Source organism: Micropterus salmoides, unplaced genomic scaffold, assembly GCF_014851395.1.
Source record: "Micropterus salmoides isolate LMB-PRFRI ecotype aquatic unplaced genomic scaffold, ASM1485139v1 Ms_hic_scaffold_2286, whole genome shotgun sequence".
NCBI lineage: Eukaryota > Metazoa > Chordata > Actinopteri > Centrarchiformes > Centrarchidae > Micropterus > Micropterus salmoides.
The window spans coordinates 1-24694 of record NW_024041469.1 but is presented as its reverse complement, the minus strand read 5'-3'; the positions used below and the strand labels follow the sequence as shown (position 1 = coordinate 24694).

General features: G+C 40.0%; 1 protein-coding gene across 1 annotated transcript; it reads right to left on the bottom strand.

Moving 5' to 3' along the window:
* Window positions 1-1043: 1043 nt before the first annotated feature.
* Window positions 1044-21637, bottom strand: LOC119917863 (CD82 antigen-like). The gene is made up of 8 exons (XM_038738284.1): window positions 21566-21637; window positions 20265-20337; window positions 14188-14312; window positions 12418-12492; window positions 7865-7963; window positions 5910-6083; window positions 4529-4612; window positions 1044-2888 (listed from the first exon to the last, which is right to left on the bottom strand). Exons 1-8 carry the CDS (start codon window positions 21626-21628, stop codon window positions 2811-2813), a joined length of 771 nt encoding a protein of 256 aa, XP_038594212.1. The 5' UTR covers window positions 21629-21637; the 3' UTR covers window positions 1044-2810.
* Between the last annotated feature and the right edge of the window lie 3057 nt (window positions 21638-24694).

Below are 24694 nucleotides of genomic sequence, written 5' to 3'. Positions count from 1 at the left end.
CTGTAACTTTTTGATCATACGTCCGAGGGTCATACTGAAAGTGTTACTTTCTTAACTATGACTTGACTATGATGTCAACAAGATTATCCTTATGTCTTGTTGCCCTCGGTTGCCTGATGAAGATCTGAGTCAAAATTGTGCCTTTTTCTTAGTCCAATAATGTCTTGCTTTAATCCAATTTGTGGATTTCTTCCTTCACGTGGCCCACAGTTACTGTTCTGAAGTCCAATATCATGTTTTAAATGAGAAATTGATGTTTGGCGCTTGAAGCACTCAGCATAGACAGAGCCCCCTGATGAGATGTGGCTGTGTTGAGTTACTTGAAAGCAGTCTCCTGAGAGAACACTAAGCTGTACTCATTATACTGAGGTTAAATGTCTTAGACAATAGTGGATTAAAGCAGCAAGGTCCGTGTGGTGACAGTGTTGTTTTGCTTAAAAGCAGTCCTGGTGAGTCAGGGGTGAGATATTAGCTTCTGGCATGACATGACATCATAAAGCTCCCTTTCCTTGATAAGAGTCATTGCACTTAAATCTTACGAGAGGAGCTCTTTTGTATTTGCTTCAGGAAAAATCCTGCTATCAGAGTGAAATAAATGGGATGTGGAGCTCTTTATTCTGTTCAGCCACAGGGTAGTTAGACTAATTTAACAAGAAAACACAAAGACTAAGCTGGGAAATAAAAAGAAAAGAAGAAATGAATTAGCTTAGGAGGTGTAAAAAGGGGATGGTAGTGAAATAAGCAATTTCTTAAGAATCTAAATGAAACCCTATAATTAAACCTGCAGCTTCTACAAATCAGGCTTTCAAAAACATAATGAATCACTGATGAGCAATCTTTCATTTTACACTTAAAACGCCATAACATACTAATTTTGCTCATCTTGTGCAAAAGCTTTTCTGTCTGAGCCTGGGACACTGTTGAATACATACTGCCATCTTCTGGCTCCTTTAGGTACAAAACCTGACAACTGACCAAGGGAAAGATTAAATACATAGTTGTTAATGTCTGTTGTTAAAAAAACAAAATGAAATAAGTTCAACTGATTCTAGTGTGTTCAGGTTTAATAGTTCTCAATAATAACAAGAAACGTTTGTTTTTCAAACATGGCTTACAGCTCCACGAATATTTTTTTGTAAAACTTTTTTGTAAAAGTGTAAAAATATCTTAAAAACACCATAAAAAAGCCTTCATCACTCATTTAGTTAAATTAATATTTGAATAGAACAGGTCATAAAATAGAGGCCGTAATTCTGACACAACTGACCAGTTGTACCCTCGTTTGTGAGATGGCATGAAAAACTATTAACCAAATAAAAGTGCAATCTATCCACAAAATACGACCATAAATCCAACCATAATAGCGTGTTTGAAATGAAGTGGAAGGACTGATGACGAGCAGAGGAACATTTCTGTGAATCATTTTTAGCAAGGATAGCATGGAATGATGAACAGTCATTTTCTGTTCATAGCGGCTTCTGAAATATGCAGTATTATAATAAAAATGCTAGTTTCCAACATTTTCTCTGCTCTTGCAACCAATAATATAAACCAGGGAAAATTACTTCAGGGAAAATAAACCATGACGCAGAGAAGGGAAAATACATTGCGGTCACACAGCTGCCGTTTTCATGTTATTGCTATGATTTTATCAAAATGACGGCAGGTGTAATGAGCTTAAATAAATAAGTTTGGGGCAGGCGCTATGGTAGGTTGATCTGTTCACAAATTCATGCTACAGAGATTAAAATATAGCGATAGAGAGTGATGTCAGATTCATTCTAAGGGTAATTTCTCAGATTCAGACCAAAATAGTGCAGACGAGCTATTGCTGTGCTCTGTACATCATCAACAACTGACAGGAAATGAAAAACAATTGAACTCTTAAAACAAGAGCATGTGGGTGACAGCTTCTCATATAAAACGCTGACCGAGCACTGAAGTGCCATAACCCCTTACCAAAGTCATATGTACAGCTGTAAAAACAAAACAGAAACGACATGAGAATATAAAAAAAAGAACAAGAAGAAATAAAATACTCACTCAACACATCATACACACACTTACTTCATGCAAAACTAGTCATTTTGTTAAGCTACTCGCTACCAGTCAGACACACCCGAGAAAAGGACAGGGACATGATTTAGACACTAACAGATGATGGATAGAGGGAGGGATGAGGAGGAGGAGGAGGGCTACTGAGTACAAGGAGCTGATGAAAGAAGCCAAAACCTCAACCTCATCAGCCCTGCCCTGGGCCTCTCCTCCACCCTCTGCACCAAAAATACCAGCTGCAGCATCACACAGTGGTATTAATTTCTTGAGAGAGTCTACCATGCACCCACCCTCACCCTCTTGTCTCTCTCTCATCTCCATGCCCCGGAGTCAGAAGATTCTCCGGCTCTCAGCTCACCAAATGTCACTAAAGTGCTCTCTACTACTATGTTAAGCACTTCATTGAGGTCAGCCCAGGAAAACAAAACAACACATATATGAACATTTAAAAAAGAAAAATTACAATAACATCATAAATGTCTCCTTAAAAAAAACAAAATGATAACACAACAACGGTAACTTGTGGACTTACTTCCACCAAGCTTGATTGAGAGGTGTGTGTGTGTTTGTGTGTGTGGGACATACGGGGCGTGAGAAATTTGCACAGCTGTCAAGGCAGGAGAAGCTCAAATGGAGGCGACAGCTGTCTCAATTTGCGTGTGTGTGAGTGTGTTCTTAAGAATGTGAGACAAGGAGAGGGAGACAAAAAGAGTCCATCCATCTGTGTGTGGTGTGTAGCTGGCTCCGTCTTCAGCTCAGTACTTCGGTACTTTGGTATAATCCTCCTGGACGACACTCTTGCACAGACACATGGAGAGGATCATCCCAAGGAGCTGGAGGAAATGGAGTTGTCAACTTAGTAATCAGGGAATATGTAGTTACTCCTCATCACTCCACGCAGATCTGATGTTTGTTACTCTTCAGTGGAGCGGAAGCTTCAGTGATGTTTAAGTCACTTTGCTAAGTCTGTTTTAATTGCACTTTGTTCTTATCGATACACCAACTTTTCCACCTGAGCCAAGTGTTTTTTCAAGTTTTTTCCCCACTAGTCTTTCTTTGTTTTCCACAAAGGTTATGTAATTCACAAATAGAAAATGCACATAAAACAGACTACTGTATCATGTATTTTTTCCAAATCTGTGTTAAAACAATGCTCACAAGCTTTTATGTATGTTGAAATCAGGGCTGCAACGAACTAAATTAACATCATAATCAATTAAACTACCAATTATTTACTTAATAAATTGCTCGGCCTATTAAATGCCAGAGGATAGTAAAAAATGCCCATTAAAAGTTCCCCGAAGGCCTAAAGTGATGTCATGCAAGTGTTTGTTTTGTCTGACCAACACTCCAAAACCTAACAAGACAAGGCAAAGAAAAGCAGCAAATCCTCACCTTCTGGAAGCGGGAACAAGAGATTACTCAATCATGAAAATAGGTGCTTGTTATTTTCATGTCAATCGACTAATCGTTTGATCAAGTAATCGTTTCAGCTCTAGTTAAGAGTTTTTGGTTTGCTGTAATCTCTCCTCTAATCTCTCCTCTCCATTGCGGCAAGAAAGTGGCCCCTTCCTCACTGTAAAAGATGGGAGGACAAAATCCACACTCCTTGTTCTGGGTAAAATTGCATTCCAAAGAGCAGCTTAAGTTTATATGAGGCTTCAAAAGTCAGATTTTGACAAACCTAGCTGGTAGTTGGAAACAAACCCACATGCAACTAGCATGAGATATCTCTTCACCATGGCTCAGCAAGGAAACACCATCTGTGGACGATACCCTTTTGATTTTGTGAGGGAACAGTTCAGTATTTTGGGAAATATGCTTATTCACTTTCTAGCCAAGTGTTAAGTGCTCTCAGCAAGAAAGCAGAGTACTTTTAAGACATGACATTTATGAGATACCAATCTCGTGTCTCTTAGTTAAATGTGAAGCTGGAGCCAGGAGATGGTTAGAATAGCTTAACATAGCTTAGCTTAGCAAGACTGGAAGACTGGAATATGTCTACCAGCACCTCTACAGCTCAAAAATATAAGTGTGAAAACAACACATGGTTTTATGGAGAAGTTATGTACAGAGTCAGGTTAGCTGTGACCTTAACTGGCTGCTGGCTGCAGCTTCATATTTAACAGGCAGACATGAGAGTGGCATCAATCTCTCAATCATCAAACTCTTGGCAAAAAAGCAAACAGGCACATTTCCCAAAACAGTGAATTATTCCTTTAACTCTGACTTTTGCCTCATATGAGCTTTGGCTGAACTAAGAATACAGTTTTTGCGTGGATTTTGTCCCCCAAATTTTACAATGGAGTTGCGTCAGGGAGGGATTGATTCATAGCCGGTATGAACAGGAGGAATGATAACAGTGAAGTTCTTTTGACATGCAGTGCATATGGCATATGGAGAATATGATATTAAGATATTCTTGAAAACTAGAACTCATCCTTTCATGCTAGTCAGAGCAAGAGATAGATACCTCCACTACTGCCACACCGACACAGATTCCCAGAATAACGCCACAGTTTTCCAGGAGCCATTTCTCCACGCTAGTCATACAGCCCTAGAGGAGAGAACCAGAGAGGGAGAGAGAAAGAGAGAAAAGTTAAGAAAGACAGTTGGGGGGTGGGGGGAAGCAGAGGAGAAATGAATGGCTTTGTGATCCCTGCCGGACATGAGCAGAGCCTTTTCAAAACACAACTGTTGGCTTTGGACTGAGTCAGAGAGGGGAAGAATAACACGGCTTAGTTGAGCTGAGTAAAACAGTAGAGTGAGAGAGAGAGAGTAAAGCTTTGCTGGTGTTTGAACAAATCACACAGCACAAACAACATGCCTCAGCAGTCCATATTCACTGTGCTGATTAAGAACGACCACACCAAGCTGGCAGAGTTACGCAACACGAGTCATACCGACTTACGTAATGAGAAAAGGTGTAAGGTCTATGAGGAAAATGCAGGCATGCTCTAGTATTTTTCACCCAGCTGAAGTAACACGGGACAGGGTCTGGTGGCATTTACAAATAAAATGTTACCATTCATGTGAACCTCAGTGGGGCTGGGTATTACAGAAGACAGCGCGCATTGTGTCAGGTAAGACTTCCTGTGACTGTCAAAACATTTTAGCGCTCACTTACTGTCCGATGTCGCAAACCTTATCATAAAGACTTAATGTTGAGCCAACAAGAGATTCAAATACATTCAAATGCGTTATGTTCGCTTTTGTTATGTTCACTTAAAAAGGTACAGGTACAGTGAGTCTGCAGATTGCAACCACCTAAATACCGCTCGCCTCACTCGCAAAAAACACAAAACGCCCTTTCAAGAGCCAGTGCTTGCTTTGTCTGATAATACTCTAATGAAAACATACTTACAAATATTTTATTCCATTTCTGCCAATAGATCCTCCCCGAAATGTTAGACATTGGACTTGGAAGATATTGCGTGTGAAAGCGAAATTGGCTGAAATATTGAACTATGATTTTCAAGAAGTCTTTATAGTAGTTGAATCATGGCTGGTCATCAACCAAAATTTCAACACAGTAAGAACCTCTCAAAGACAGTGGTTGGTTCAGCACAGTGGGACAGACTGCAGTTTCAAACAGTGCCTGAGTGAGCGAGTGACCACAAAAATGATGAACCAAGTGGGCACAGTTGGAAGGATTTTACAATTAATCACAGAATTATGCTTCTCTATAAAAAAAATGTATTTGCATATACCGTTTGAGTAATGTATGTCATGATGCCAGACTGAACCGAGATGGGACAATAGGATAAACAGCTGTTCAGTAAAATTCACAATTATGATTTTCAGACAGATTTTGAACCTTAGTGCAGAAACAGCACTGCAGATTTTAGATGTACCATTTGATAGATGGGCGTGCCTGCAGACAGGTGCTCACACAGGCCGACATGCTTGATGTCCGTGCCAGGCAGGGACTCATTGCGACAGGAACATGGGTAGAGGTTCTGGGAGCTGTTCTTGATCAAAATGTTCTCAGACCAGTAACCCGGACTAGTCCATCCACAGCACTCCATCTGGTGATATGAAAGAGAGGGAGGATGTGAGTTAAAACATTAGGAGATAAAGAGAAAGAGCAGAGCATGGAGTGAAAACATGAAAATACAAAAAAGGGACATTAATTAGATGAAGGCAAAAGTAGCAAATCTATTGGCTCAGTGTACGAGCTCTTCTATTGTGGTGTCTGAGACCAATCTCTTCTTGGCTACTGTTTGCTTCAGAAAGATCAGTGGGAAAGAGGCTTGGAAGGAAAGAGAGAGAGAGAGAGAGAGAGAGAGAGAGAGAGAGAGAGAGAGAGAGAGAGAGAGAGAGAGAGAGAGAGAGAGAGAGAGAGAGAGAGAGAGAGAGAGAGAGAGAGAGAGAGGAGGAAGGAGATAGTGAATAAAATGCATAAAGTTGATAACAGCATGGAACAAGCTTGCTTCAGAGCCATTTTTATTTGCTATGCTCTGCCTAGTTTAATGAGTCAGTCCATGCAAAGGACAAAAAAAAGAAAGAAAAAAAAAGCCCAACAAAATCCCCCACATTTCCTCACCAGTCATGCATTTCATTTCAGTCTTAGGTGCTGAGATTCTGAGATATCCTTCTCTGAAACCTCTGCTGCCAGCCAGAAAACAACAGAAGTGAATGGAATTTTGTTTGTTTTCCTCAAAGGATTGAAACTTTAAATTAGAAAAACTCAACGTGCTTTACTTGAAACGTCTCAGTTATTCAGGATAAACGCATATTAAAAGTTTACATAGGGACTATTTCTTCAGTAGATTAGATGCAGTAGATAGTTCAGATGAAAACTGTTCACTGTGAGGTCTGTGGGTTATCTTAAGTGAGCCTCAAAGTTGCTGTTGAGTAATTTAAAAGTACTTTTTCAATGTTTGAGCACCCTTTATAAAATGCCAATCATGTGCAATTGTATTGGGGTGGAGGCAGAAAACTTAAGAGACTAATTTCAAAACCTAGGCAAATAAAACCAAAACTACCTACTTGTAACGTGACGTTGAAGCATGGCTCTGTATACTACGCTGAGTTTGTGTCCTATCACTTGGACCATAATTAGGGGCTACCAAGCTTAATTTCTAGTCAGAGATATTGATGAAAAGAACTACACACAAGCGTCAACAGGCTCCACTGCTGGCCAGTTACATGTAAATAAAATCTAACACCAATAATCGATTTGTTAATTTAAAAAGGAGCTGTACAGTTTGTTTGTATTTGGTCCCATTTTTCAATGAACTGCTCCAAAACGTGCAAAACTAGCTTATTTAGGCAATTTAAATCATGAGACTGAAGTTTTCCTGTTCTTCACATTCTGCCGACATTGTGTGGATGCAGCATTACAATAGAAAGAACATGTGACCAGTACTGAAAGGTTAAAAGTTTAATTCACATGGGAGACACCCATTCTAAAATATATGCACTCATGTTACTCTAAGAGTCACTTCAGATAACAACTCTGACCAAATTTCATATGTTAAGGCTCGTGCAGACTACATGACTTTCAGCGTCGGCAGATCACCGTGCTGTTCAGACTACACATGCCGTCTTATGAAGTCTTGAAGTCGTGGCGTTCACACAACGTGACTAATCTACGCAAGCTGAATGCGGCTGTGTCACGGGCTGCTTATCAAACTAAAGGGGTATTAATGGCATGCAAACCGTCACTTTATTGAAGCAAACTTGTTTGATACATTTAGTTTATTCATTTCAATTTTCAGCACTGCAGAAAAATTGAAAGGCTGGATTTCATCTGTTAAGAAGCACTAGACCTCTGTGAGTGTGTTGGTTAAAGAAGTCAACTCACCGTCCTCTGAATGTAGTCCCAGGTGTGCTCTGTGGTCCTGTTCTGGCCAGTGTAGTGGATTATCATGCCCTTTATGATGTTGGACATCTCATATTTCAACTGGGAATGAGATGAGAATATACCATCAACAGTGCAAGTGTCAGACCAATACTGGTTACTTGTTTTTAGTTGATACAAAATACTATAAATAGCTGTACATATATCAATATGAGGGTGCATGTTTGTATGCAAGCCATAAAAAGAGTCAGATTGCCCACATTGCAATCTTTTGTGCACAGTAGAGAGACAGTGTTGAAGAAAAGAAAACAAACACACCCATGCTAATATTTTTTGAAAATTTACTAGCAACATCTGAACTTAATGTTTCTTAGGGTAACACCTCGGGTGGTATTGCCCTGCGAAGTCCCATGCTGGGCTGAAACATTGCACAAATGCAGCTCAGCAGGACCATGACTCTGTTTATGTGTGAGACCACAGAGCAGTGGCAGCAATGTATCTTCAGAGCTCTGAAGGAGATGAGTGACCGCCTCACCCTATTCTGGGAGAGAGCACCACCCTGCTCTGTGGTGAGCCTTAAACACAGGGAGCGCGTCTAAAGCTACAACACGCACACGCTCTCAGCGATACACACAAACATACGTATATGCACATGTGCAAGTGCTGGAGGGCTAACAGTTGAAAGGGCCTCCGCCTATCCTGAGTCACGCAGGTGTGAGGTTTATCAAGGGAAAGGCGTTTTATGTCCTGAAACCGGTCGAAGAGGTTTCATACAAACACATTAATGAATTTAATTTTAATGAATTTAATAAGTCATTTAGCTGTTATCCAAAGCGACTTACAATTGCAATATATATCAAAGGTCAAGTGCCTCTGGAGCATGTGGATGCTCTACACCATCACCACCCCAACACATATGGCTGGTTCTATTTTTTAGGCTGGTTGCCATTATTGATTTGACCCCAGATTCAAAAGAACAGGTTTTAGAGGAAAAACCCAGGAGGAGAGTTAAAACCTTCCTCTGTCTGACGGTCACCTCCATTTATGGTGTATTCTGTAACTTAAAAAGTGCTTTTGGTGACCTGTTAAAGATGCCTAATTGTTCCACAGATGTAAAACTCACAAACAACGTGATATTTGGATGTGTTCTATAATATTCGATGCATTTCTGAGATCTGTCCGCAATGGTTTTTTTCTTGGTTTGGTTTCAAATGTTCTTGTCTTTTTTAGGTGACTATCACATCACTTGTGATTTGTATTTTAACGTATTGGTTAGGCAGGGTCTTGAGCAAAACTATCCTCTTGAAAAGTGTTAGTGTTGTTGCTGGCTGGTTTCTCCAAAAATGTAAAAACAACCTAGCTTTTAGCTTTTAAAAAAAATGTTTTTAGATAATCCACTGGTCTTTTAATGATTTATTTAGCTTAAGAAGTAGGAGAGTCACACGGTTTGACAATCTTTGGTTTGTTGTGACCTGTCAGACTCCTCAATAAAAGTGTATGTGCGCCCAAAAGCCAAAAATGGCGCACGCCAAAAAATATCCAGACTTATAAAACCGTGCGAACGCACACTTGTTAGCAAGTTCCCTTTACAATCTACTTGAAATGTGGCGCATGTGAAGGAGCTCCATGTCCGACCCTTCAAACGCCCATAGTTGCCTATAAATGGTCAGTGAAACACCCCTCATTAATATTAATACGTACTGATTGCAGGAAGAAAAGGAGGCAAAATCTGACAGAAAAGCTACAAAATGAAATTTAACTCAGTGTGACACTGATGTTTCTTTTGGTGAAGCTGAAGCTGGGTAAAAAATGCACTTTCACACAACGCTTGTGTACTGGAGGAAAGGGGGCACCAGAGCTTCACCCCCTTATAACCGACCTGCAGGATGGGGCATCCCTCTTTTGAGTAGTGACGTCACTGACTGGAGGGACACACACACACACACACACACGCAAGACGGGATGACCCAGGTACTAATTTGGATTCCCCCGTTTGAAAAGAGATTAAACCAAATGCATTCTGCTTGTGTTTGAACATTTATTTAGGCTACCCAAACAGTGCACTCAGTTAATGAGGCTGCCGATGAGTTAAAAGAAATATGACTTGTTGTAAATTACATAAAATAGCGTTATATTTCCATAATGTGTTTTTACAAGCTACACATCACATCCACACGATGGTGCACAGCGTTTGGCTCAAAAAGGCAACACACATCTGATAACAATAGGCAATATAAAACTGCACTCGTATTTGCTCATCTGACACATTGAAAACGGTATCAATTTAAATGTACTTGTCCTCCTGTTCACCTTATGTATGAGAATAAATTGCACTGCATGCAAGTAGGCCTATAACTTAATATGATTCCTGATTAAACTGTCCAACATATTTGAGGTGTTCTTTTGCACAAACAGATACAATCAGGTCCATAAATATTGGGATAATTCTAATCTTTTTGGCTCTATACACCACCACAATGGATTTGAAATTAAACGAACAAGATGTGCTTTAACGGCAGACTTTCAGCTTTAATTTTAGGGTATTTACATCCAAATCAGGTGAACGGTGTAGGAATTACAACAGTTTGTATATGTGCCTCCCACTTTTTAAGGGACCAAAAGTAATGGGACAGATTAACAATCATAAATCAAACTTTCATTTTTAATACTTGGTTGCAAATCCTTTGCAGTCAATTACAGCCTGAAGTCTGGAACGCAGAGACATCACCAGACGCTGGGTTTCAGCCCTGTTGATGCTCTGACAGGCCTCTACTGCAACCGTCTTCAGTTACTGCTTGTTCTTGGGGCATTTTCCCTTCAGTTTTGTCTTCAGCAAGTGAAATGCATGCTCAATCGGATTCAGGTCAGGCGATTTACTAGGCCATTGCATAACATTCCACTTCTTTCCCTTAAAAAACTTTGGTTGCTTTTGCAGTATGCTTCGGGTCATTGTCCATCTGCACTGTGAAGCGCCGTCCAATGAGTTATGAAGCATTTGGCTGAATATGAGCAGATAATATTGCCCGAAACACTTCAGAATTCATCCTGCTGCTTTTGTCAGCAGTCACATCATCAATAAATACAAGAGAACCAGTTCCATTGGCAGCCATACATGCCCACGCCATGACACTACCACCACCATGCTTCACTGATGAGGTGGTATGCTTTGGATCATGAGCAGTTCCTTTCCTTCTCCATACTCTTCTCTTCCCATCACTCTGGTACAAGTTGATCTTTGTCTCATCTGTCCATAGGCTTTTTTAGGGGTTGTTTGGCAAACTCTAATCTGGCCTTCCTGTTTTTGAGGCTCACCAATGGTTTACATCTTGTGGTGATCCCTCTGTATTCACTCTGGTGAAGTCTTCTCTTGATTGTTGACTTTGACACACATACAGCTACCTCCTGGAGAGTGTTCTTGATCTGGCCAACTGTTGTGAAGGGTGTTTTCTTCACCAGGGAAAGAATTCTTCGGTCACCCAGCATAGTTGTTTTCTGTGGTTTATTATCCTCGGTCATGGTTTGTTTTGTGCGCCGCAAATGATCAATGATGTTTTTTTTATTGCGCACTTCAGGGAAAATCAATCAAATTATTATTTAGAAAGGCTTTAAGCCTATACTACTCCGAGGTAATATTTCGATATATTTTACACAGTAGTAGGCCTATTCATTCCAGTTTCATCCTTCTGCCATGTGAGTGGCCGTTTCTCATTTCTCCTCTTTATGTGCGGACACATGGTTCAGAGTTTACTTATGGGACGCACATTTTCCCGTCAAGTTTGTTTTTTATAGATCACAACCTTTGCTTGGGAAGTGGCGTACGCACGTTTCCAGCCCTGTTTTGTACGTACCCACTGTTCATAAGTGAGACCCCTGGTGAGTTGGTGATCCTGCCTGTAGGGGGCACCGCTTTATCAAGGATTTCGGTATAAAGTGGTTTCTGGGTGATAATTACGGTCTTAAATGGGGCAGTGTTGGACATACCAATATAATGTGTCAGAATATGACAGCAACGTTACCAACATTCATTCAGCATTCATTTGTTAGCCCTCTCCCTCTAACATAAAAAAAACAAACAAAAACCCCGGAGGGGGAGCTGAGCCAACAATGGAAAAATTCAGTATTAAGAGCCTGCCTTCTACTTCCTTTACAGTTGTCACACATCTCCTTCAGTCCACCTGCTTCATCTCACTTTCTACCAGCATCCAACGTCACATCAGTGACAAACCGACACCCTCTCACTTTCCACTCGTCAAGGTACAAAACTGTGATTCATCACAGGATGCAGGGGGCTCATTAACATGTTTAGCTAAGACCTAAATGCAGCCAGTCACACAACTGAGGAGACGAGAACCATGAAAAACCAGTGGGAGGGAGAGGAGGGGTTAAATGGTGAAAAAGATAAAATCAGGACAGAGTACAAAAAGAGGAATAAAACTAAGAAGACTAAAAAAAACACACTGAATAGACAAGAGGATAAATTATGAAGAAGTGAAATTAACAAAAACGGGAAGAGCAAAAGGTAGACTGATTAAGTACATTAAAAGGTAGCATCTTACCCGATCTCTTTGAAAGTAAATGAGAACTCCAGCAGTGACCTGGGCGATGAGGATGAGCAGGAGGCAGGTGAAGTACTGTGGAAAATGTCAGTATAAACATTTACAATAAATACTTTTAAAACACTGGCAACACTGCAGGAAATCAATAACCTCCTATTACTATTATGTAACATTAGACATTATGTACTATTATGTAAAATTAAATAAATAAAATAATTTAAGCAGATTTAATCGAAAGTATCAAATGACAATGTGAAAACAATGTGAGAATGTTTAAGGTGTTGCTCATGGTGAATAACCTACAGAGAATTATCACCAGAACCACTCCCCTCAGATTTTTCCAGCTTTATAGCGAGTTTCTGCTCTTTGTGCAGCTGTCAGGCCTACAACCTCAATGTTTTGGTGCAAAAAACCCTCTGTACACTACCTATGACTAGCTGGTGAACATAGTGGAGCATGTATCAGCTAAAGAGCCAGATATTTCTCTCAGGAGTTGGCGGAGACCAAAAACAGAGTGAAAAAATAGTTAATATTGGACTTCAGGTGGACATAAACACAACTCCAATGCAACTTGTATGCGTAAAGAATAAACTATTTGCTAACAAGTTGATCAGATCAACTTTGCCGATAATTTGTGTTCACAACTTGTTTCTATCCAAAAAGTCAGTTATTGCAAGTAAAAAAAAAACACATTATATAACAAACTAGCAGACAAGAAGATTAAACACACTCTTGGGTAGATTTTTACCATTCATTTTAAATTATCATTAATCAGTGTTTAGAGTCTTAAACATAATCTCTAAAGCTTTCTGCAAGAATAATGTAAGCCATTCAAGACCCTTCCTCAGCCTCCCTGAGTGGAAAGGTGGTGTGTGTGATGGGGTGGGGTGGGGTGGGGGGGTTCCTCTGCCAGCTGGTCACTGTCGCTGGGAGAAGTAGGTCACAGCAGTTCTTCAGTTAACCCTAGCAGGTTTAACGCTGTAGAGGTCATGCACCCATCCCCACTCTTGTTTTACTCCCTATATCTCACTGGCTTTACCCGTCAACCCCCGTCCCACTCTCCTCTGTAAATTCACACATGCTGCGAAGCCCCGGCCCACACATAAGAAGAAATGCAAAAAGGCTTTACTGTCAGCAAGAATTTATCATGTGTTCTTAGCTAGGCTTGAGAGCTCAAACAGGTGCATGCAAATGAATATTTAATGCTAAAGTACAGTAACTTAAAATAATATAACTTGCGGATAATAATCTGTGGATACGAGGGACGGGTGATATGGCCCTAAAATAATATCACAATATTTCAGGGTATTTCTGCAATAATGATATTCTTAATGGTAAAATACTAAAAATATTTTTTTGGTTTAGATCTCCCAATAGCTGTTGAACTCTCCTCGCGGGAGCTACTCGTACTCAACCAGGTGCTTCTGCTTGAGGAGGTGAAATTTTGTTGTTACAGTCTTCTTGCACTTCTCACACATTACTGTGGTTTTGTTGTAGATCTGATCTTTGTAACCACACCACTTCCACTCTCCTGAACTCAAGTTGCAATGTTACTTTTGGTTTCAGTCGTTCTTGTTGTTGCAGTTAAGTGTAACGGTATGATGACATTACGTCAACATGTCTAAAGTTGCCATTATCACAATGGAATTTTTAAAAATCATGTACAAAATTACTCCATTATGTCTCGCTGTGGTGGTAACCCTATATGAGCCTCTTAGTAAATGAAACTAAGCTGTAGCGTGTTAGCTTAAAGTGAATGTAATTCCTCACCACACCCAGCAGACAACGAATTTCGTAGATGGCTCCTATGCAGCCGAAGAATCCCATGCCCATTGATAAGGAACCCACCCCAATGAGGATGTAGGAAGCCACTTTGATCGAGTTTGATGACTCCTCTGGAGAAAACATATGTAAACAGAAAGAGAAACAAAAAAGAGTTCAACTTACACATAAACATTACACTGAAAGCTATACGGAGCTGCAAACTACGCACCTGCTTCAACAGTTAAATTCAGTTCTTTGGTTAAGCTTCACTGCTTTTTTTTTTTAAGACAAAAAACACAACCACTTAGCCCACATGATTTTTCAAAATAGAATTACAGAAGCAGGGCCATGTTCTTGTTTTTCTACTTTAACCACAGTGTGTGCCTGCAAACAAATGCAGCTCAATAGAAGGCCTAGTTCACATGCAAAACCATTTTCATACAGCTAGTCAAAAATGATTCAGGCTACAAACCTTCTCTTTCCTTCTCTGAATTCAGAGCATTATAGTGCTTTTCTCCCAGGAAAGATTATTTTAATAGCCCACCAGAGAGAGTTGGACCAAGACAAGCCAACGTGTGGCGAGATTAATTGATTTCCCTCTTTGGTATGTAGAGCGAGAGAGCTGCAGCAGGAGGAGGAGGGGGGCAGGGACTGAAATGGAAGATTGGAAGGATAGAGGGAGATAAACTGGAGCCATTAGGTGTCTGTGTGTTATCTGGTCTGGAGGAGCTCCAGAAAGTCCGAGTTCGGTCTAAAGATGAAGCCAGAATCTGAGTTCTGTGAAATGGCTCCAACTCCTAAAGATTCCTGGGCCAAGCAAACAAGAGCAATCAGACAACTCACTCCCATCCATTTGGTGATGGAGCTGACAGACACAGCAGCTCCTCCACCGCTGCTCAATGAATATAATGCAATGCTGTTTCTAGGCTTGCTTACTAGGAAGATAAATAGATGTGATTATTTCAACTTCCCTCTATCGTATTAGCTGCTAATTTATGCAGAAATCATCATACACAGTATACCCTCTAGCTGATGCACAATGAATATAAATCCCATTACAGACTATAAAAACAAGTTGTCTTTCACAATACCATTCTTACATCCTATATGGAATCTATAGTTGTAAACTTTTAATAAACGATGAATCAATCAACAGAACATTAATCGATAAAATTGTTGATAATAGAGTGATAATTTAAGTAATTTTAAAGCAAAAAAAAAAATCTCATCCAATGTGAGGATTTGCTCCTTATCTCTGTTATCATGTAATATCACTGTACAGTAAATAGCTTTGAGTTTTGGGCTGTTGGTCGGACAATAACAAAACCACCATTGGTCAGTCTTTTGACATTTTTATAGACCAAAATGAATCAATGAATCAATAATCAATAATAATAATAACAACAACAACAACAACAACATAATGAAAACAATCATTAGTTGCAATCCTAATGCAAAAATAAATTTGTCACGTAATAATATAATTTGTACAAGATTACGTAGTGTACTGAGACACTTAAATATAACTATTTACAATACAGACACAAGAGGCACATGTTTGCACAAAGACGTCATTGCATGCATGTACATCTGACTCTAAATGGGTTACCAGAGTAGCGCAGGTTGCGGTGGCTTGAGAATACTTGGAAGCTAAAAGTATTTTTAGCTGAACATATGCAGAGGATTTATGTGGCTACAGGGTAGCATTTAAAGGGAGACAGACTAGCATATTATATGTTCTATATCTGGCCCTGCTGAAGCATGTTATTTCTCTCTCTCTCTCTCTTTCGAATCCAGTGTCTGCAAAAGCAACAGATGTGTACATGTTCCTTAACAAAAAGGATTTACCTGAAGTATTTGGGAAGATGCATTAAATAGTTTAACTAGCATATTCAGTGACTGTCAAGAAACTGAGTGAGTCAACTGAAATACACTGAACATGAGAGTTGCCAAACCAAAGTATTCAAGTCATTGCTGTATGTCTAGTCAGTGGCATAAGAGAGCAATATCTACAAGACAGGAATCAGTGACGTGACGTGCTGGACTGGGACTGCATGATACATGTTCGCAGTTTTTTCTGCTAGAATGTATGATAAATGTATTTCCAATGTTTGCTGAAAGGAGCAATCCTTGCCCTACTCTTAGGGCATGAGACACATAATCTGTAAAAAAATACATCAAGTTTCTCAGGCTCCTCTGACTGCTCCTAATGCCATTGGCATTAGGAGCAGACCACTCCCGGGTCAAAACAACCAATCAAGCTGCGTAGCCGCCCTCCTCGCGCATGCTCTTACTCAGTCCAGCTCAATATCTTTAAAGTGTGGCATAAGACAAACAACCAACCAGCATTTAAAGAACTACCCTCCTTTGCCAACAACAGTGTATAGTACAAAACACATGTTTGATCACATCCTAGCTCTACGCACTCTCTATCAACTAAAGGCAAAGAGGTATGATGGCAAACAGTGGTGAGGACAGTGGTGGACTAGCCTCTCATCCCTGCTATTAGATGTTTTCACCGCTGCCTCTGCCCTGGGCCGCGCAACGTTGGAGGGGCATCTTTGAGAGGACAAGTTGATGCGAGAGAAGTAGAGGTCTCAGCGTGCACTCTGCAGGATGAGGTTTTACAGGGCAACTGGCTACTTCTTGTGGGTTTGGTGGCCAGGGTTTAGTTTAGTGATGAGAGAGCAGCAGAGGGAGACACGGAAGGTTTCATAGTATGTTAACTGTTACAGACTGCTGTCAAGTCAACACGATAGAGATTAAGTTAGATAACTAATATTTTTTCTATGTAGATCATAAGCCAGTTTTCTATGATTATTAATTGTGGGAAATATAACTGGGATAGATGTTTGTGTTTGGATTCCCTTAAGCGATTAAATGGTAAAATAAAACACTGGTTCCAGTAAAAACATACACCCTGGAGTTAGAGGAAACGTCATGCAACACTAATGCAACCTCAAAACGATTCTCCACTGGGACCACTTCTAAAAATTTAGTTGAAGCAGTTTTCCAATGTTCTTGGCATGTTATGGCAATACATCTAATCTTTGGATTGACCTGACTATTTCCTCTAACATCAAGTATAATCAGTAGCTTCTTAGTTTCAATATGTTTAATAAATGAAACATATGCAGGGGATGTTAACTGCTATTTCTATCCTACATTCTTAAAATGAAATCTTTTAAAACTCATAAAAGTGTTTCCTCTCAGACCCTCTGCCAGGTGTATCAAAGTTACAGAGCAACAGATACTGCACTTTACAACGTTCCGGCTGTAGATCTATGTCTATGTCATCTGTGTTCTGTGGTAACTTTTTTCTGGAGTCAGCATGTGTTCGCCTTGTTACTGTGCTGCTCTGCTCTGTAATATGGCACAGTTCCATGTAAATATCTACTAGATATTCTAAAATAGTTTATAGGTGGTTTCCATGAAACTTTCTATTTCTATTCTGTAAACATGGCCAGAGCCACAGATTCAGCTTGTATAGAGTAGAAAAATCACAGTTGATAATATGTACAGATTTAAAATATAAACACAGGTACATCAACTTTGTGCTGAATTTCTAGAATTTAAGCTGCCAAACGAAAAAGAATCCAACCAAGTTCTCTTTTCTTTGTTCATGCCTTTGGAAAGTTTCTGAATTAATCTGCAGCATATTTCTAAACTGTGCTTTGGCACACTCTCTGGCTCACAGACCTCCTTTCCCAAGCTGTCTTTGTTTAAACATATGCCAGCAAGATAAACTCAAGGCATCATGTCAGGGAGGTAAACTATTGACAGCACTGTATTGAACTAGAGACGTGTGCATTGAGGGGAAGATGCCCTTTTAACTGGAAAATAGGGGGCCTGAAACCAAAACATTCCCAAAGTTCCCCTGCCTGAAGTCATTGGGACATCTGCAGAGGCCTCTATTAATATAACTCATAAGAATGGAAACTGAAAACACACAGATCCTGTTTATGGTCAGGCAACGGTACAACTTCTGAGGGGAACACACAGAGTCAATAAACAGAGTTGCCTGCAGCTTTGGTTTTTGTTCCTCTACAGGGTGGTAAGAGATTTCCAGTTAGGTTAGAAATCTAGAGACCCAGGGAGGAGTTGAGGTTGACCCATCCTGGGTACAGGCAACAAAAATACATGAATGAGAGGTCATCAAGCCCCACATAGGAAGGGATATCCTCAGGGTATCAGAGAAGCAGGATCTCTGCTATCTCTGGAGGAACAGCTGGATTATCATAACAATAGGACTGGGGCTAGCAGGGATGATGGATACTGTACTGCATTTGTGTTCTGCAAGCCTGACTGGAGATAAGCAAACTTGTCTCAATAATAACCTTGGAGTGATTCCTCGCTGAGTAGTGACCTCGAGAGGTGAAATATGAGCCAGAGGAAGACAAGACTCAGTCTGACTAGTTTAGGACACAAGGTCAGTTTTGGTTGGTCTTCGTCAAAACTCCAGAGTTTTTACAACTCATCAGTCAAAGCAGCACAGACCTCCAGCCTAAATATAGATTTCTCCAGCTCTGCTCAGCCCCCTTTCTCATTGGACAGTATACCAGTTTTATGTTCTGCCATTTGCAATACTTACTGGAGGACGTGATAAATGTTTTAGCATATTAAAACTATAATGCTTTAGATGCAATAACATGCAGGTAGAGGGCTATGCACACTCATAGAACTGGAGTTACATCCAGTAACTACTATTTTCCTCGCTTATGCAGTCTAGTAACACAAAAGTACGGAAGGTAGCGTTACGATAATTTTCACCGTTGATTAATCCACTGATGATTTTCTTGTTTCATCAGATCGCTATGTCTATAAAATTATAAAAATTGCCTACCACAACATCCCAGAGCTCAAAATTCTGTCTTCAGTTAATTTATTTTGTCAGATCAATAGTCCAAAACTTAAAGATATTATGTTACAGTGATATAAAATATCAAATCCTCACGTTTAAGAAGCTGGCACCAGAAACCATTTAGCATTTATGCTTAGCGATTAACTTAAACATCCATCCATCCATCCATCATCAACCGCTATCCTGCGTACAGGGGCTGGAGCCAATCCCAGCTGACATCGGGCGAAAGGCGGGGTACACCCTGGACAGGTCACCAGTCAAAAATAGTTATTCACTCTTGTTAAATATTGTCTGTATAAAAGCAGTAAATCTGGCACAGTTACCGCGTTGGTTTAACACTCATCATCAGTCCTAGCTTTGCGACCCACGTCATGTGAGAAATGTGTATCATAGTCTCATTGAAAGAAATGCTGTATTTGACTTCCAACACATATTAAGTTGCCAGAAAATAAATTAAAAGAATTCTTCTTTATAGGCTGATGTTGGGAGAAAAACTCACTGCTGCTCTCGGCAATGCTCCATCTGGGATGAATACACTGAAAGCATTTATAACAAGATTTATGGCAACTAAGAGTTTCCATCGGCTGTTCCCTGTTCTTTTCATGCAAGGCTGGAACTGGGTTTAATTATGCTTTCTCTAGTGTTTTCACAGCAGATAACCTACGTTACACATTTTGTTGTCTATGACGAAGATGATAACTACGCCATGTAGGAGATTGCCATTTGGAAGATTGGTTTCTTTTTCACATGTTGTGTCTACAAATAGATCTGTGACTACTTCGGTGAGGGTGGGAGATTCTATCTGTGCACCTCTGCTGTCTGGAGAGCTGAGAGAACCCAGCAAGTTCAAAGTACAACTCTGTGGAAAAATTGAGGAGGGGTAGTCTGTATGTCAACAGGTCAGCTTTTGAGTGGCTGAGGAAGTCATTAAGTTTCATCTGTGAGTCACAGTTTTTGTTTGGTATGAACATCCCTTTGTGGTTTCTTGGGAATGATTCCTATAGGATAAATTCCACATAAGCTATACAGAGTAGGCCAGAGGTTTTAGGATTTGACAAGCATACTCTCCAAGGTCTCAGACCAGATGTATTGGCATGGGTCAAAAGTGCTGAATGTTTGCTGACGTGAATGTTATCACTACAGGACGTGGCAGCAAGACTGTGGATGTGTGTGTGTGTGTGTGTGTGTGTGTGTGTGTGTGAGTGAATGTTACAACACTTACGTAGAACAGCAATGAAGCTCTGGTTATCAAAGAGGACCCACAGGCCAAAGCCCGTGATCAATGCTCCGAAGATCTGTAGAGGGGAAAGAGAAAAGAATCAGGCACCAGTTTGAGAGCGAAACACAGAATTTGTGCTGGTGTGTCTTGAACAGAGGGCCTTATTTCTGCTTACTCAGTCTGTCACATCTGGGATTCATCAGATCCTAACTCTGCTTGTCTCTTTCTCTCACAGCAATGTGCAGAGGGAAAAAATATGTGGAGAGGATCAAGAGACCCATTCTGCTGTTTTTTCCTCACAATTAACACCCAGCCAGTCACAGATCTACCAGTCATTCTCAGTCTTCAATGTCCCTTTCAGAACAGCAAACTGAACAGTGTAAGTAAATAAGGATAAAAGGGAGAAATTCTCAGAAATTAAGAAGAATCATCACCTCTATACTGGAACATTTTGTTACTGGCATCTTAAAGCCTCAGAAAATCATCAGTTTTACCAAATGTACCCTTGTAATGAGGTAATGAAGTGCAGAACTTCTATGTAATTAACATGGCCCTTGTTTATACGTTGTGGATCACTGTAGTGGGAGTAAATCCATAGATGAGAGGCTCTGTTGATTCACCAGCTTCCCCTCTTGGACCGCCACCCCTCCCCAACCCCACAACAGTCATTAGAGCCCTAGTTAAGAGCTGCTCATTTAGAGGGACTGTTGAGCTCCCGTCAACCATCATTAGCCCACCGCTTCCTGGCTTTCCCTCCGCTAGCCTCCGCTAGCCTAATCTCTCCAAATGGACAAACCCTGACACAGACACACACGCTTCCTATTAGACACCAGTCAAGTGTTCACATCAAAAGGTTTACAGCCACAGTCTCATTGGAAGGGTCTGGACATCCTCACAGAGTCAGTTTTAGGAATCTGGGGTTATAGCAACCCCTGGACTATTTTGGCCGGTGTGAGAGGGAAGGAAACAAACAGAAACCATCTGTTGTTGTTTAGACCTGGCTGTGTAAAGGTACTCTGTAAAGTTTCTTGCCCCAGGCAGAGTCACAGCAACATTTCCCTATGTATCTCCACTAATCTCTGGTGCTATTTCAATATGGACGCTTACTCAAATTAAAACCGCTGACAGGCATCAGACAGCTCTCGATTTGTCGTACGTGTCTGGTTCAGCTTAGGTAGCACAGCATACCTATCTTTCTTTGGTAAACAAAGCTGCTGACAAAGTGGAAGTCATTTGACAAGATTCTGACAGCATTTTTCTGCAGCACGGCCATGAAGCAGTGATGAAGAGCTGTGATTACTTACAAAGAAGAGGAGGTTGAAGAGGAACAGAAAGTACTTGGTAACTGTGATGCATCCTTTCCCCATGGCTGTGTTTCTGGAAAACAGAAATTAATTTATTGGTTAAATTAAAATTGCTGTATTGTGTGAGATAAAAAGAGAAGAAAGACACAAGATGGACAAAAGACACAACAACAAACCAAAGACAGCTAGCCTTGAGATAGCCTTGCTTTAATAGTAGAGTAAGCGGGCTATGGAACAAGGACACAGGAAAATCTGCACAGTTGGGTTCCTGATTAAACACAGCTTTAATCTTCAAAGCAACATCAGCCTAATTCATTTTCAACAGTTATCCAACGAAGGTTAAAGTCAAGGGCAAATGGACTTGGTTAAAGATACTGGAAGACGTTCCGTCCCTCATCCAAAGGACTTCTTCAGTTCCAGAACTGAAGTCCAGTTGCCCTTGACTTTAACCTTCGTTTGGATAACTATGACCTGGATGACTGAGAATCTTCATAGACATCATTTTCAACAGCCACGTTTCTCCAGTCTTAAACAGCCCAACCTGCTCTAATGCCCATTTTTATAAGACAACAATTGGCATGCTGTGTTAAAATATTTGGTTTTACGACAGTATTGGATGCTTATGAAAGCAAGTTTGTTACCAAATATAGGTTTTATTCTTGACAAACAAGAAGAACCACCCTGGTGAGACGGACTGGAGGGAACAGACATCCACAAAGAGTAGTGAAGTCATGATTAGCATGCTATTAGTAATCACAGGCAGATGGAAACTAGGCCCAAGCAACAAGCTTGGTTAGAAATAGCATTTATCAGTCAATTTTATGAACTATTTAAAGCCAAATGTACAACAAGAGTAGCCTATTTAAAACCATATCCAGCCATATTCAACAGGTCTGGCTAATGTTATACGACCACATAACAGACGACATAACAATCAGTCCATCAAAGGAAGCTGAGAACTGTAGCTTTCTCACATGTTAGGTTCGGTCATGTAACACTGACATCTGCATTGTTTCAGTTTACCACTCACTCATCATCTCTATTTGTGTTTCCCATGTACATAGATGTATATGTGGGCGCACAAGCCTACACATACATTTAGTGACTTTTCTGTGAGTAAAATGTTCCTTTGAGGAAACACCTGTAGTCCAGGCCAGCAACACGTATACAGCAGGGACACTTTATGAAACTCTCTGGCAGCATGATTCTGCCCAGGGCTCCATGAGTCCAAAGAAAATATTTACCACAACCAGACCTTTTTTTTTTTTTTCCTTCCCTTCACTGGGAGCAGTTTTATATATAACCAGCCATTGTGGTTATTTGAGGAGTCTGAAAATATCCTATAGAGACAACTCCCCGTGTATCAGATTACAAGCTGTTCTCTTTTCTGTGTCTTTTTACATCAAAACTATAGGTTCTTCCCAATGGCAGACCAGGGCCTGTAATAGCGTGTATTTAGCTCTATTTTAAAAAGTGTATACTACTTTTGGAAGCAGAAACCCATGACCTGATGTTTATTGCGTATAATTTCTGAATACAAAAGTCCCATATTTTGCACTGTTTTGTTTTTGATTGATGTCTATTTTTGATTGATCTTTCACTGACTTGTTTCGTAATGGTGGGATTCTTGTTCAGAGAGACAAGCACATGTACGCGAAAAGGAATACTGTGTTATGGCAGAATAAGAGGTAGTAGTAGGTAGGTAGAGTAAAAATTGCAATGTTTCATTAAGCAAACTATCACTTTCTACAAAGACTAATGATGCATTACCAGTTAAATTGCTTTTTGAGTAACCTTGGAAACCCACTAAAATAGCATGCAAATAAAGTTAATTTGCTGACATCTCAGTCCCATGTGACTAGACTTTCATCTTCCCCCGTCAGTTGGTTAGTAAGTGTTTGTGTAAATGCCTGCCATCTCTTTTCTATATATGCATCATTACAACAGTCTTTTTCCCCTTTAAATATGAAATGGCGTATTTACAAAGACCCGTCTAAAAATGCCATCATGTTGTTAACTGGACAGTTTTTTTCCCAACTACTACTGAGTTTCTTTAATCTCTTCTCTGCTGATGAAAACGCATTGTGTTTTTGTAACAGTGTGTTATTGCAAGACATTGTTACAATATTTTTGTAAGATACTGTTACAGTAATGTAACAACCAGAATAATGGTAATAAAAGCTTAATTTAATCTAATTCCCAATTAGATTCATGAGTCAGTAGGAAGAATAAAACCCTGAATGTAATACAATTTGAACTGCTGGAAACCATCATAAGCACTGGTTATTTAGAGTAATCAAATGCAAACATGAACAAGTATTTACTGAACTGTATTACTTGTACTTACTGTACTACTGTCTCAGCTTTATGTAGAGGACACAATCTATAGAGTAGGCCAGTCACAAGTCGGTTACGGTTAATATTACTATTACTAACCACCTATTCTAGCCTATTAAAACAGTTGATAAGCAAACTACCAACAAAATTAGATGTTTACAAATCTGAACATGGTATAAAACCCAAACCAAACAGCAGATACCCCTGCAAAGTACATAATCCTTAAAGGAGATTGTTGGTATTTATATCTTGATGGTGAGCAGCAGTGTGGATTAAAAAAGGCTTAGTTATGACAACCGTTTGTTGGCTGAGCTCTGTCCATCTGAAAACAATTCCTAACAATGCCTCAGTGCTACTTATTATATTTTCAAACAATAAATTAAATAGGCTAACAGACCCAGTCCCATTCATTCTGAAGCAGCCAAGTGACCATATTAAGGTTTGCAGAAATGCCAAACCATAAATACACTCAAATGTTTTGCACATCCTGCAGCCATGGGGCCATTTTATGTTTATTTTTGCTCAACCTACATTGACAAACCCAATCACACTGTCTGTTTTTTGTGAAAATAAGGACTGGAAAGTGCAATGGAAATTCAAAGTTTAGCCAAATGGCAAATCCAAGAAACAGTGCCATTATAACCTTGTATAACAGCTAACATCATATGGTTCTGACATTAAAAGGAAATTGGACATCAGAAAAAGACAAGACTAAGTTCAGGCTTATGGTGCAAAACCCATGTGGAGAAATAAATTATTTCTCTAAGAAAGCTGCAAATGAGTCACCTGGTC